Genomic DNA, 13,043 nt, shown 5'->3' with positions numbered 1-13,043 from the left:
ATTAGACCATGCCAGCTCACAAGTTTTTCGAGGTCGCACACGTCTTTGGACGCGGTCGTCGATCGCGGCGCAACACACCGTCGCGCGTCGAGGCGAACGTGAAACAAAGCGGAGATAAAAGAGCAGAAGGGAAAAGCGAGGAGGTACGCCATCCTTCTCTCGACGTTGAACAATCTACCACCTCGCTTATTCTCCCAGAAATTCATTCATTTTAGCATTCTCGATTTTCGTACTCTCAACTTGCGAGATGCAGATGCTCATCAATAAACTGCGGATTTTTATGCAAAATAAAAATTCCTTACATCAATTGCAAGAAACAGAAACTAATTCTGGTCATACACGCATAAAATCCGCAGTCTACTTATTCCAAACAGCCAAGAATCACTAATTTCCACAGAAGAGCCAACCGAATATTCTACTTACCGGTCCGACCGGCAATAAACCAGGAAAACTCTCGGGCATAAAAGTATCTGCGTAACCGCGCGTGATCATATTTCCAAATTCCGAGCGAGGCAGAGAGACACGCAATTTTTCGACGGCCCGTATTTCCAATTTTCCATTACGGTTCTCCCCAGCGAGGAACCGCGGCAGAAATTGTCACAGGAAATATGATGATTCCCGTCATCTTCGGTCGCATAAAACCAGCTCCGGCTCGCATAAATTCCGGGCACCATGGCCACGGATTCGCCCGCGATTATTTTTGTCCCGTTATTCCAAAAGCTAATAGAACGGGAATAAAATTTCCCGTGAAAGTAGCGCGTCCCCCTTCCCCCCTCTCCACACCGAGCTTGGTTTTCTCGTTGGTGGTGCCGCGAGCCACCCCACATCGCGAGCGAAATTTCATTTCACAGTCCGTCCGAGCCGAGCAAATATTATCGTAAATTTCCGGCGACCGCTTATCACCCTCGATTCTCCATCGCTCATCTTCGTCTTCGTCGGGCTCCTTTTGTTTCTGGCCGCGCGTCGCGTCCCCGTGAAAATATTTCTTTCCCGCGGACCGATAAATCAACGGGTTCCATCCAACACCACGGTCATCAATAACCGCGGCGCTTAGGCTTTTTACGAGCGAGCTATCACGCGATGGGATACAGGCTGCACCGCCTCAATTATTTACCTTTGATAACAAAACTAAACTCACAGTACAGTAGAACCTCGTTTAGTGTATACTAGCGACCCCCATCGCGAGTTGGTAGAAGTTCTGAATCTCATGGTGGGGATTGAGAAGGTTACGTAGAGGGCGTACTAAAGAATCTGTACTTTCGTCAAAGTATTTAGCTTGATAGTTTCACTAATGATGGTCAGAATAGCATGTAAAAAAAGACTGGAAGCTAATTGCCGGGATCCCGGGAGCAGGAGCACTATAACATTGTTATCGCGTCGGAGAAACCAAAGATCCGAGGAAATCGTTCGAATCGCCGCTAATCGGATACACTTTTCCGAGGGGTAGGGCTCATCTTGGTCCGATATTGAGCCGGGGAGCTTCCTTCCCCAAAGCTCCTCCGAGAAAGTACGTCAATTTCCGTTCGCGACGGCGATTCGTCGAAATTCCGCTCCCTCGAAACTGGCGCTCATGACCGGTGTCCGGAAATTTATCGTCCGCCCTCCGCTTGCCTCTCCGTGGTTTATTTTGCCCCGCGTATCGTTTCACGAGTGTCTTCCGATATCGCAGATATTTTCAGACACAACACGCCGAAGTTTATGGCGGATCAGACGGACCGTGCGTTACCGCCGCTGCGGGGGAGGAATGTTTTCAGAAGAGCAGATCGCAGATATGAGAAATTCGCGGGCACGGATTATTACTGTCCTCCTCGTTCTCCGTTTGCCAATTCTGATTTTACTTATCTTTCGCAGTCGATTATTCGATTGTTTAATTTCCTGTTCATTATTCGGTGCGTTGTTGTTTGATGCAATTTATAGCGATTTAATACCTACTTTCTTTAGGATTATGGATTGTTCATTTCATTTGCAGATCTTATGCGTCTCTGAATATCCACGCGAAGAATTTTTTTTGTAATTTATCTTCACTGCAAAGAATCTCGTAATCGTTCAAATAAATCTACCACTTTAATTTTGATAAATGATAAAGGAATGTTGCACAGCGACAGCAGTCTATTGACGATTCAGTGAACGAAACACGAACAAAAGGAGCACGGCTAAACTCTGCACAAAGTACTGGATATTATATTGTACGATAAAGTCATTTGAGCAGATGATCCCCTAATTATTTCGAGCAACGCGTGTCGTACGGCGAAACAAGTTTCAGAATAATTCCTATTATGATACGCACGGCTAGGCTGCTTAAATGAAAAGCTGAAAGTCCGTAGTTTTGGGTAATTCTGTACTCCGGCGAAAATAGATATATTCGTGGAAACATAACCCGGAATTAAATGTGACAACTTTGTCCGCGCCGCGCAAACATTCTGTTAATGCAAAATAACGTTGGCAACGGATCCGTGAACGTAGGACCGAGGCTTTCGCTCTACACAGTGATACGGAATTCTGCCGCGCGCTCCGATAAATTGGCTGATAACGATGAAAGAACAGAACAATATCGTAGTATCTCAAAAAGCCTAACACAGACCTCGGGTCAAACGTTCTGTGTGTCATCAAACAAATATTTTGGCTTGTAATTAAAAAAAAGATTGTATTCCTCGTCATGAACTTACTAATCCCACTTTCGCAGCGAAATCGTCTGAACGCTTACTGGATCCCACACACAAGTGTTTAAGGTGCAGGATCACCGCAGATCAGGAATCCGTTGGGGATTATCAATCTCATTCCGCGAAAACGAAGGAGAAGCTCGTCGGGAAATCCAGTTTCGCGCACAAAGGGCCGGCTGCTGGTTTCGGGGGCGAGAGATCGTAATATTTGACGAGGCGTCCCCCGACTTCTTTGAGGCGCATAATCGCGGGACGGTGTCGTCGATTAATCCGTGGTAATTGCCGCGCGGTGCTCGTCATCGAATTCCCAGCGATTCTCCGGCTAAGTTGTCGCCGGGTTCCGCGATTCCGATTTCGCCGTGGATATATCGTATCTCCTTACCGCCATCTTAGTGGAATTACCACGTAATGGCCTCGTGAGGAGCTCTTCACCTTCGAACCACCCCTGTGCTTCTCTCCTGCTCCCCTTCCTCTTCTGATCTCTATCCTCGTTTTTCCCGTGGACCGATCGAAACGGCCGATTGCCATAGTAATTACCGTCTACGCCCGGCGCGGAACGAACTTTTAAACGGCGCGGAGAGCCGCCGTGAGAACCCTGCCTCGCTGATTTTAATGAAACTTTGAGAACTCGCCGAGCAGTCGCCTCCTCTATTGCGACCGGGGCTGGGGACACTTGTCCTTCCGTCGTTTTAACTCGCGTCTCCACCGACGCGGCTATCATTTAATGCACTTCTCTGCGATCCCCCCCTCTCTGTTCTGAAACGCCGAGAAAATTTTGTTGAACCGTTTATGAATTATAATCGACTTCCCCCCGCGGAACACCGTGCAGAAGCGTCGCCGTCGACGCTCCGAAATGTTTCATCGGCGATGAGTGCGCTGACGACTTTATGGGCCTCCGGGATCTGACAGTCTCGAATTTCCATGTATGCAGGTTGTCCCGAGTATTAATTAGAAATTCAAATTGGACGATCTACCACGGTATGCTTCAGTTTATGATTACTAAAGTATACTAGTTAATGGTTAAAGAATTTCGATCGTGTCGTACGTCATACTGTATTCAAACCAAGGAAAACATTAGGACTGAAATGGGAATAAACTCGTTCACAACAATTTCCAAAGCATTTCCGTGAGTCATGTACAAAGACTTCCATGTATGCAGGGTGTCGTCGCGAGTATTAATTAGAAATTCAAATTGGACGATCTAAACCGGTATGCTTCAGTTCATAATTGCCCCAGTAGACAAATTGGGGGTTAAAGAATTTTCTATCGCGTTATACGCCCTATTGTATTCAAACCAAGGAAAGCATTTTGATTGAAATGGGAATAAATTCGTTCAACAACAATTTCCAAAGCATATCCGTGAGTCATGTACAAAGATTTCGATCCGGTGATCAACGTTCCAGCGATTCGTTCGCGGAGTGATCATCTCAGGGAGGACACGCAGCATCTCGCAAACTGGGTCAAACGTGGATGTTTGGCGTCGAGGTAGAACGCGCGTGTACCTGGTTACCGCGGCTGTGTATGCGCGCCTCTTAGCTTTAGAATCTCGATTGAAATCGTAGTCGTAGCTCCGTAGTGTGCTCGGTTTGCTCGGACCACCTCGAAGTTTGCAAATTACGTTCGACCGTGTTTGGACTGGCATGGCGGGTCCCCGCCGCCGCACCGCGCCGCCCCACGACGTTCTGCGCGGCACGTATCCTTTCAACGGAGAGACTCGCAAGTGTGCGGACACACTGCCGATACTCCGGCACCGAAGTCAATCGGCGCATAGAATTCATGGTTCTCGAAGTTAACGCGCAATCGGACTCGCGTTTCGTGCCCCGTGCAACGTAATTAGAGGATCAATTAACCGGGCCACGGGACACGCAAGGAACCGCCGATATACCGGGATGCCGCTCTCGAAATCGACTGTGTTTCGCACCGTTGATGTTCCCGCATGCGATAAACGATCGGGCACAATGGCCCGGAACTAAAGTTTACCTGTTGGCTCGCGATGAAAAAAAATCAATTCATTGTGTTCGACATTTTTATCGAACCTGTATTGTCCACTAAATGTCCGTCACATTCAACAACGACGAAAACATTGCAATTTTTCGAGATTCTCCGAGTAAAAGATTCTTTGAATAACAAATAGCCGAGATTCTTTCGAGGAGCACGGCTAGGTGGCCGGAAGTTTAATTGTAAGAAATTCATGGTGGTAGAAGAACACTTCATAAAGTTTTATTACAGTCTTTTTTTTCATTATGGCGAAATGGAACCGTGCTCACGGGGGAAATTTATGATTGCAGAAGTATGGAAGTGTGAAATGATAATATGCTTGCGTAGAGGAGTCTGGAGAGAGGAAGTCTTTTTTGATGGGTTTTTTACTTTCGGTTATTTTCATGACTGCTGCAAAAAGGTTACAGGAGAGGTGTGACTTTTTGCCGAGCCGTCGTTGGAATTTTATAAATTCAGAATCACTGTTTCTTAAAAGTAGACATTCGCGGTTTTACGAGTGTTACATTAACAATGTAATAACATAACTGAGCTCGTATATGTCAACGATGACATTTACGGCAGATGTATATAGATCCTAGAAAAACATTTAAAACATATTCCTTAATAAAAAGAATGTTACCCTGATTAGATGCTCATAGATCCAATTTTCATTATTTTTTATTCGATGCCTTCTAAAAACGCTCTAACAGGATTTACGAAGAAATGCAACAAAAATATGCGCCATCCTTTCGATTTTATCATGTTCACAGCTATGCTCCGCGAAGCTGATAAACTTCATCGATGAACAGACACCCAGCTAATATCTATTATGCGATATCGATGGTGTATTCGCATGGTTGCCACCATAGTTCAATTCCATGGCGCGCGGTGACGATTCGAAAACTGCCGGCGTGCATTTTCCATGAAATCGCGGCAGTGTAATATGAAATTTCAGGACTCTTTGTTAATATTACCTCCGCTGAAAGAGCTGCAAGCCTCGAATTTAATACGACTAAAATGGAGCCGGGGAGAGCTCACGGTTCGCGATAAAACGCGCGAAACCCATGAAAAATATTTTCACGGTTGAGATCAAAACGCGCCAATAGAATTTCCGTTGTAATTAGTCTGAATTGTATGAATCGCGCGGATTCCGTGATCCGGCCCTGGTCAAACACAGAGGCAGCAAAAAACAATGAATTCCTACGTACCATAGTACTAAGTACCATAGTAGAATAAAATTTTCGAACGGTATTCGCGATCTTGATACGTTTGCACTAAAGTTCCCTAATTTTATTATTCTAAATAAATGACGGCTTTCAATGGCGACATTTCATACGTCCGAGGACTTTAATTAAATGAGTAAATTACCATTTCCCTAGTCCTCTCTCCATTAATTAAATGAAATCAGAAGTCATACTCCCCACTGGGGATTTCATTTCATCAAAAATGAGATTAAATATATTTTTAGCATATATTGAACGCTGAGAATTTCTGAAATCCACAGTCTAGATGTCGATTTACTGAATTTTACTCCCGAGCTTTACTCTTATGCTTGACACTAATTCGATTGTCGTTAAAAAAGTGTTGGACTCGGGTGTTGACCGTCACAGAAGCAGCCACAAGGTAGACACTGACCCCGGTGCTCCGAAACAGGAGTTCGTTCATGGTTCACCTTGCCCTTTGGCGCTTTTGTCGGCCGGCTCACGGTTCCGCGAGCAAGAAAGTGATTTTCTGCCGCGATAACCGTGATTTCTAAGACACGCCGTCTTTACGGCGCAATCAGAGAGCCCGGTTGAACGACCGGCAGACGCCTTTTGATGTCGAATCACTTCGCTCTCGGGTCCTTTCGCTCGTGTCTCGTCTTTCCGCCACCATAGAGTGGATTCGCGCGACGAACGCTCATCACCTATGTGGCACATATTACACTCTCGCGCGCCGCCATCCTCTTGTTCCTGCGACTTCAAATTACCAAGCGAGTCTTGTATCGGTGTCTTCAAACGAAAGGGAGCAGGGCACATATCGGGTAGCCCGGAAAATCGCGATTCTCTGTCACTGTAACGCGATCGTCGTCGGCTTTGCGAAAGAAGAGAACCCCAAGCTAGTTATAGTTATACATACTCTGTTTCGTTGAGTGTTGCTTGATCAAACTGCGAATACTGCGACACGAAAATGTTTCCAAACCAAGAAAATGTAATACGATTGCTTGAACCTATTTTGAGGCTGGCTAAAACTCACACGCAGGCCAACGAACCCACCATGAAGTATAAATCACTGAAATCTGGGAACGCAACAATTTTAGTACACTTTCCCGGAAAGTAACTAAAGCAACAAAATCACAAGAAAAAAATCAAACCAGTTGCAAGGCTAATCATCGGCACGCAAGAAGCCGGGCACGCTGAAATATCATAAATCACAAAGTCATTGTGTCTGAGAAGTTTTCATAGTCGGTTGGTCGACTCTCGCGGCCCCCACCCCCAGGGCCCTTCTTCTGGTTCTCGCTATCTTCCCTCGGTTCCGGCGCTCTCCTCGTCTCATTCTCATTACGAAGTTCCCGGTCATCAAATTTTATTAGTCCCGCTTCAAGGGTTCGCCTTACTTCTAACTCAATATCGTAGATTTGTAGTCTCAGTTTAACTACCCTCGCTTCTTCCTTGTCCCGTTCGTCTCGCGGCGATTCTTCTTCCTCCTTCATCCCATACGGGTCCGTACACGGTTTCCCACCCTCCTACCGCGCCACCCACCCGTCCAACCATCCCCTTCTTTTCTTTGTATTTTCTCCTCGACCTGGAACCCCAGATGTAAGCGCGGCGAGCCCGAGCTCGAGCGACTTTGAAAGCAGCAATAATTCCGTGCTCCACGGCCGAGAACTAATTTCCACTGGGTACTGGGGGTGCGGGAGGGCACAGAGAATCCTCGGTAAGATGAACAAGGGTGGACCCTTAACCCCTCCCCACCCCCGTTCGTCTACCTACCCCCGTCGGATCTTCGATTCCCCGCGAGCTGTTCGTTTTCTCTCGCGCCCTTTTATCGCCCGACAATGCTCCACCCTTGCTATCATTCATTGCCAACGCTAGCAGCCAATAATCAGTCGATACCTCACACTGTGCAGCGGATTCATAATTGACAATGATGTTACTGACGTGTTATCTTTTTGTGTGGCACAGGTTTCAGGGAGGCGTGACATTGGTAACGGAGGATTCTGGTGGTTATACGAGTAGGTGATTTTTATGAATTTTTTTATGGAAAAGTAGTGGTGATGTGGGAATTAGGTTTCGTGGAATGTGTAGATACGTTATTAATGTATATGGAAAATTTTTTTAAGTTCCACTTGTTCATTTAGTTTTTGGACAGAGCTTCATAATGTCAACTTAGTCTGTCGAATTTTATTGAACCGGTTATATCAGATGATTGCATAAGTTCGTGCACGATTTGAAAATAAAATTCAATGGTTAAATTTTAAAGATTGGTTAAATTAAAATTAAAAAATGGTTGAATTTTGTACAATTAGAAAAGAATGGTGACTATATGTATAATTGATTAATAAAGCTGTATTCTATCAAATTTAACCATTGAATTTTATTTTCAAATCGGGCACGAATTTATGCAATCATCTAATATCTGGACAAATTTTAAGACAGAGGAATTTCTCCACAAATGGATTGTACGCGATAAATTTTTTTTAGGAATTAAATGAATTAGTTTATTAGACGACACATAAAAGAAACTTTTAAAAAATTGCCACTGATCGAAACCGCTAAAAATGAATGTACTTTAGAACGAGAATGACTTCTATCATATTGGAAAAAAGTATTTGAAGTGTCTCAGAATTGATAGAACTTTTTAAATAATTGAACGAGGGAGAGAAAGGGAGCAAGAGAGATTTGATAATGGTAACAGAACAGTTCAAAATTAACATTCTGCAGAGGCTCGCCGTTATTTCCCTGGAACCACTTCGTATGCACGGCAAACAATTATCTCTCATAATTATCAAGAATGTAATAACGCAGTATCTTCTGTAAACCGACTGTTGACACAGCGGACCATTATTAACGCAGTAGAAACAGCCCTATTAGCCATCGTTTACAGTAGCATACCTACCGGCGTAGACTGGCTACAGTAGAATTGGGTAGCACATAATCAGCCAACCGTTGCAGTAGTCAGACTTTGTTGAAATTCAGACAACAGCGGGCGATATTGTTAAGTGTCTTCCATTAGACAGCGGAAGCAGCGCTTATACAGCACATGGATGACAAAAGAAGAGGTTGCTGCAGTGACCTAATTCGAATATATCACTGAAATTGTTGTTAACAAACGTCCAGTGTTCCCTTTGGCATACTTCGAACTTCCTACGCGATCTCTAAAATCAAGAATTTATTTCAAAATTGACTGTTTCACTGAAAAACGCTAAAGAACGTCCAGGAAGATGATCATTTCAGCATATTGAGATATTCGAGCTGAAGACGAAGCACAAATTTAGGTGGCTAGCTTTAGATGAATCACCTCGTGCACTGTCTTACAGCAATATCGCGGCACAACATTGCATCTCGAGCACAAGGTCTTCTTAACCTGTTGCATTAACAAAGGACGATTTCCCAATATTCGCCACGGGACTGCAGTTTCCCAATAATTACCCGATACAAGGGGATCAATTCGGAAGACCCGGGAGCAACGAAGTTATTAAAGAATTACTGACAATAACCGTGATCCTAGACGGTCGTGCAGCAAGTATAATTCCCGGAATCCTGTTATCGAGCCGGGGCCGAACGGGGAGCCGCGTTCACGACAAATTGAGGGTCGCGCAAGATGACGTAGAAAAATTAATAAGGGACGCAGTTAAAGGTCGCGTAACATGCTTGACGATCGGTGAAGATCCGCGTAATCCTCTTACGCCGGTGGATCCTTCGGATCCAGCGTTGACCGACTCATCCGGCAGGCTGTAAGCCTTTAAACCTATCTCAGACGAAACCAATATCGGACCAATTTCGAGAAAACGGCACCGCGATATATCGAGTGACGCGGGGGCAAGCTTTCGGATCAAATTGCCCCGACGGATTTCGCACTGACGTTCACGAACGCCAGACTACCCTGTCTGTTTCTTAATGTGCCGCAATTACAACCGGACCGATAATATCAACGGATTTATCATTTATTTTTATGAGATCACTATATGTGATTTTATTTCATTGAATAAAACGCTATGTATCTCTGTGGATCATTTCGTTCACGAGATATTGATGATAAAGATGCACTCACCTTTTGTTGTTGCGTCTGCGTAGGTTCTGTGGCAAGCAGTTGCTTCAAGGCCGGATGTCCGTGGCCATTCGACGTCGACGTTGCACCTGGCGTGCTAGGTGTGCTGGGATTGCTTCCTGGTGTGTTAGGTGTGTGAGGACCTGTCGTAGGGCTGCTAGGACTGACGCTCTCGATCACCTTGCTACCAGCATGATGATTCTCCGTGTGCCTCCTCAGGCTCCTCGCGTCGCAATAAGACTTGCCACATCCTTCCGCTTTGCACTCGTACGGCTTCTTGTTCCGATGGGTCAGCATGTGTCCGTTCCTATCACAGAAAAATCAGAAACGTCATTTAATCATCCTATAATCTCTGTTTATACTTGAATTAATAAAATGCAGACACTTGGTTCCAGTACTTTCGTTTAAAGATGAGAGCTTAGAGGTAAGTAAACTGATTGTTCTAACTTCTAAAAAAAAGTCCAAATCGTATGGTCTCTTAAACAGTGTGCTACTTCGTTTTTTATCCTATGCCATTAATCTACAATTGTGAACACTGTGCTAGAACGATGGTAGTCCGTCGACAAAGAATGCGAAAGCCGTAAGAACGACGTCACTGGAGTGGAGTCTAAGCTCGGGGAAAGCTCGCAGGCGGCCTCGTCGAACGCAGAAAATTATGTCGACCCAATTATGTCGCTATCTATACGGAGGATCTGCTCGACTCCGGAAATCCCGTACAACGACGAGCACGTTCCACGTCCTATCTGCGAGGCACATCTAAGCTTATCCCTGGCGTGACAGCCTTACGGCCGTTTCCTCGCCTAAAGACTTCTCTCCACCCCATTTGCTCGATATCCTGTGTAATGCCACCGACGGGGGGAAGAAACGTATACTTCACAGGCCGGGGGACTTCGCGTGTCCCAAGAAAATCATGCCCACACGCCTGATCCCGTTTCCTCAACGAGGAAAAACCGGAAAAGTTGACGTCCCGACGTTCCACGGTGCTAGCAGGAAAAAAAAATGAAAAATAATGCAGCACGTGCAACAAGTTGGCGCATGAATTTCCAACGACCCGGTCGTTGTAACGAGAGGGATTGTAAATGAGGGAAATTCGTGAGGAGAATTTTGATTCCGGCTCCCGGCACTGATACTTCACTGGCTAACGATGGATTCGAAATGAGCCTGGTTTTTAGGGGAATCCGCCGGTGGTTAATCTTCACGTTAATATTTAAAATATTCGTAATTCAACACTTTTCAAATATACCCTGTCCTTGAATTCTCAGCTAAAAGAGGAATTTATATATTTGTCAGTGACAAGTAAATTTGAAAAATGGTACCTGGGCACTGGGAAAATTTTGGGGATAAATTGAAAGTGAGTATTTGAATAAAAAAATTGAATATTAGTAAATGGGAGCTCAGCTGGGTGTATAAGGGTTGAGGTGTTGAGAAGGGAAAGAGGTTTGTCAAATTTGTGGAACGGCAAGGGATATCGGGAACAGTTCTCAGGAACGGGATTCGTGGGAAGAGGCAGAAGGATAGAAATCCCCAATCCGCATTTCCGCAGCCAGAAGTCCGGGGAAGACATTTAAATGGCCTCGGTTCCTGCCGGCACGCGTCTCATAATGGCCACGGAATAAAAGTGTAAGGGTGGTCGTAACCATTCATCAACCGTAGCCGCGTTAACTGCTATCGCGGTGCGCGGCATTTTCACGACATCCCGAAACAGCCGACGGGACACCGGATAAAGAACGGAAAGAGAAAGAGCCCTGAAAGTGCAACAAGTTGGCGATGCGATGCGGTCTAACCGACGAATAAGAGGGGTGGCCTTTATCACCCTTAAGGAGTGTCCCTGATACGATGATCCCCCTCCCTATAATTGCATTAATCCGACAGTCGCGCGACGGAAACGACGCCGTTAACACGCCTCGCGTCTGGCTCGAACTGTCTTCGATCAGGACCCTAGATCTATTGTTCACTAATACTGCCATCAATCCACTAGATATTTGATAGGTTGCGGATCTTCAGGGAAAATTAAAATTATCTAGATTGCAACGAATTGGGGCGAAGTTCAAACTTCTTCTGAAACATTAGAAAATATTTTTCGTGATCGAAGCTGCCGTGGATTTGAAGACTGAAGCTTCCAACAATGCAATTCAGTGTTTAAATACAGTTTACAGCGACTGTACATAAGTTAGCGCGAGTCGTCGTTTTGTATCACCGTCTTCGTTGGCTCGTTCGATCCTCGTCGTTTCGACGCAGAAATCAACCGGAGGCTCCGATTCCGCTGAACAAATATTTGCCGGGAATATCGTCACGATGACGAAGTCGAGGAGGGAAACTGGAGAACACTTTTTCGGGCCATTTCAATATTGATAGTAGCCACTTCTGTTTAATGTCACTGTAGAATCGACAGGACAACCATGATGTCAGAAAGTTTCTGCTTCGCGCGACGTAGGTTCAAACTTTCGACGTCGTGAATTCTTCAAACTATATTCAAAGATGTCGCTTTGTCGAATGACAAAAACGAACTGGTACAATTTAAATGAATTTAACACAATGCCAACACACTATTTTCAACTTGTTAAGATCATTAAAGAGTGAAACAATCTTGTGCATGGTTACTGTTTCTTGCAATTGGTGCAGATAATTTGTATTTTGCATAAAGATCCGCAGTCGTATCGTGTTTCTTGTAAATATCTATGTACAATTAATAGAAAACATTGAAAGATGTAATTAAAAATAAGATAATTTATCAATAAATTTATAATAAAATATCCCACCCTAACAAATTGCAGCTTTCAGGCAACATTAATTTCCGAAGTAGAACGGACGAAAATCCGAAAAACAGGAAGGAGGTCGAAAGAGTTAATAAGGTGCTGACGGACAGTGGAGGGTTTCAATTTAGCGAGAAGGGATCCGTCGGAGATCGGTTGCTGGGAAAAAAAGTATCCACAGCTCGCAGAAAGGCAATATTTGATCAGGTTATTGGAAACCCGACGCGGAACGCGATTTCGCCGGTAATTACCGGGTCGTGTACATAAAGGAAGCATATTAAAAAATAGGCGCAGGCTTCTGTGCTGCGAGCAGCACAGATGAAACCCATCGTATTAACGTATTCCGGTTTCCCGGTGGAAAGTTCGCCCGTGCAACCGACGGCGACCCTCTCTCCTGGTATTC

General features: G+C 45.0%; 1 protein-coding gene across 8 annotated transcripts in view; it reads right to left on the bottom strand.

The window, feature by feature from the left end:
* The window catches only part of LOC143213267 (uncharacterized), a 516,895-nt gene that overhangs the window by 89,899 nt on the left and 413,953 nt on the right, over positions 1 to 13,043 (bottom strand). For all 8 annotated transcript variants that reach the window (XM_076432949.1, XM_076432950.1, XM_076432956.1 and 5 more), the window contains one exon: positions 9,891 to 10,194. In XM_076432949.1, coding sequence (XP_076289064.1) covers positions 9,891 to 10,194 — 304 coding nt within the window. The remainder of the gene's footprint in view (positions 1 to 9,890; positions 10,195 to 13,043) is intronic.

This window comes from Lasioglossum baleicum, chromosome 11 (genome assembly GCF_051020765.1).
Source record: "Lasioglossum baleicum chromosome 11, iyLasBale1, whole genome shotgun sequence".
NCBI lineage: Eukaryota > Metazoa > Arthropoda > Insecta > Hymenoptera > Halictidae > Lasioglossum > Lasioglossum baleicum.
This window is presented reverse-complemented; position numbering and strand designations above follow the sequence as displayed.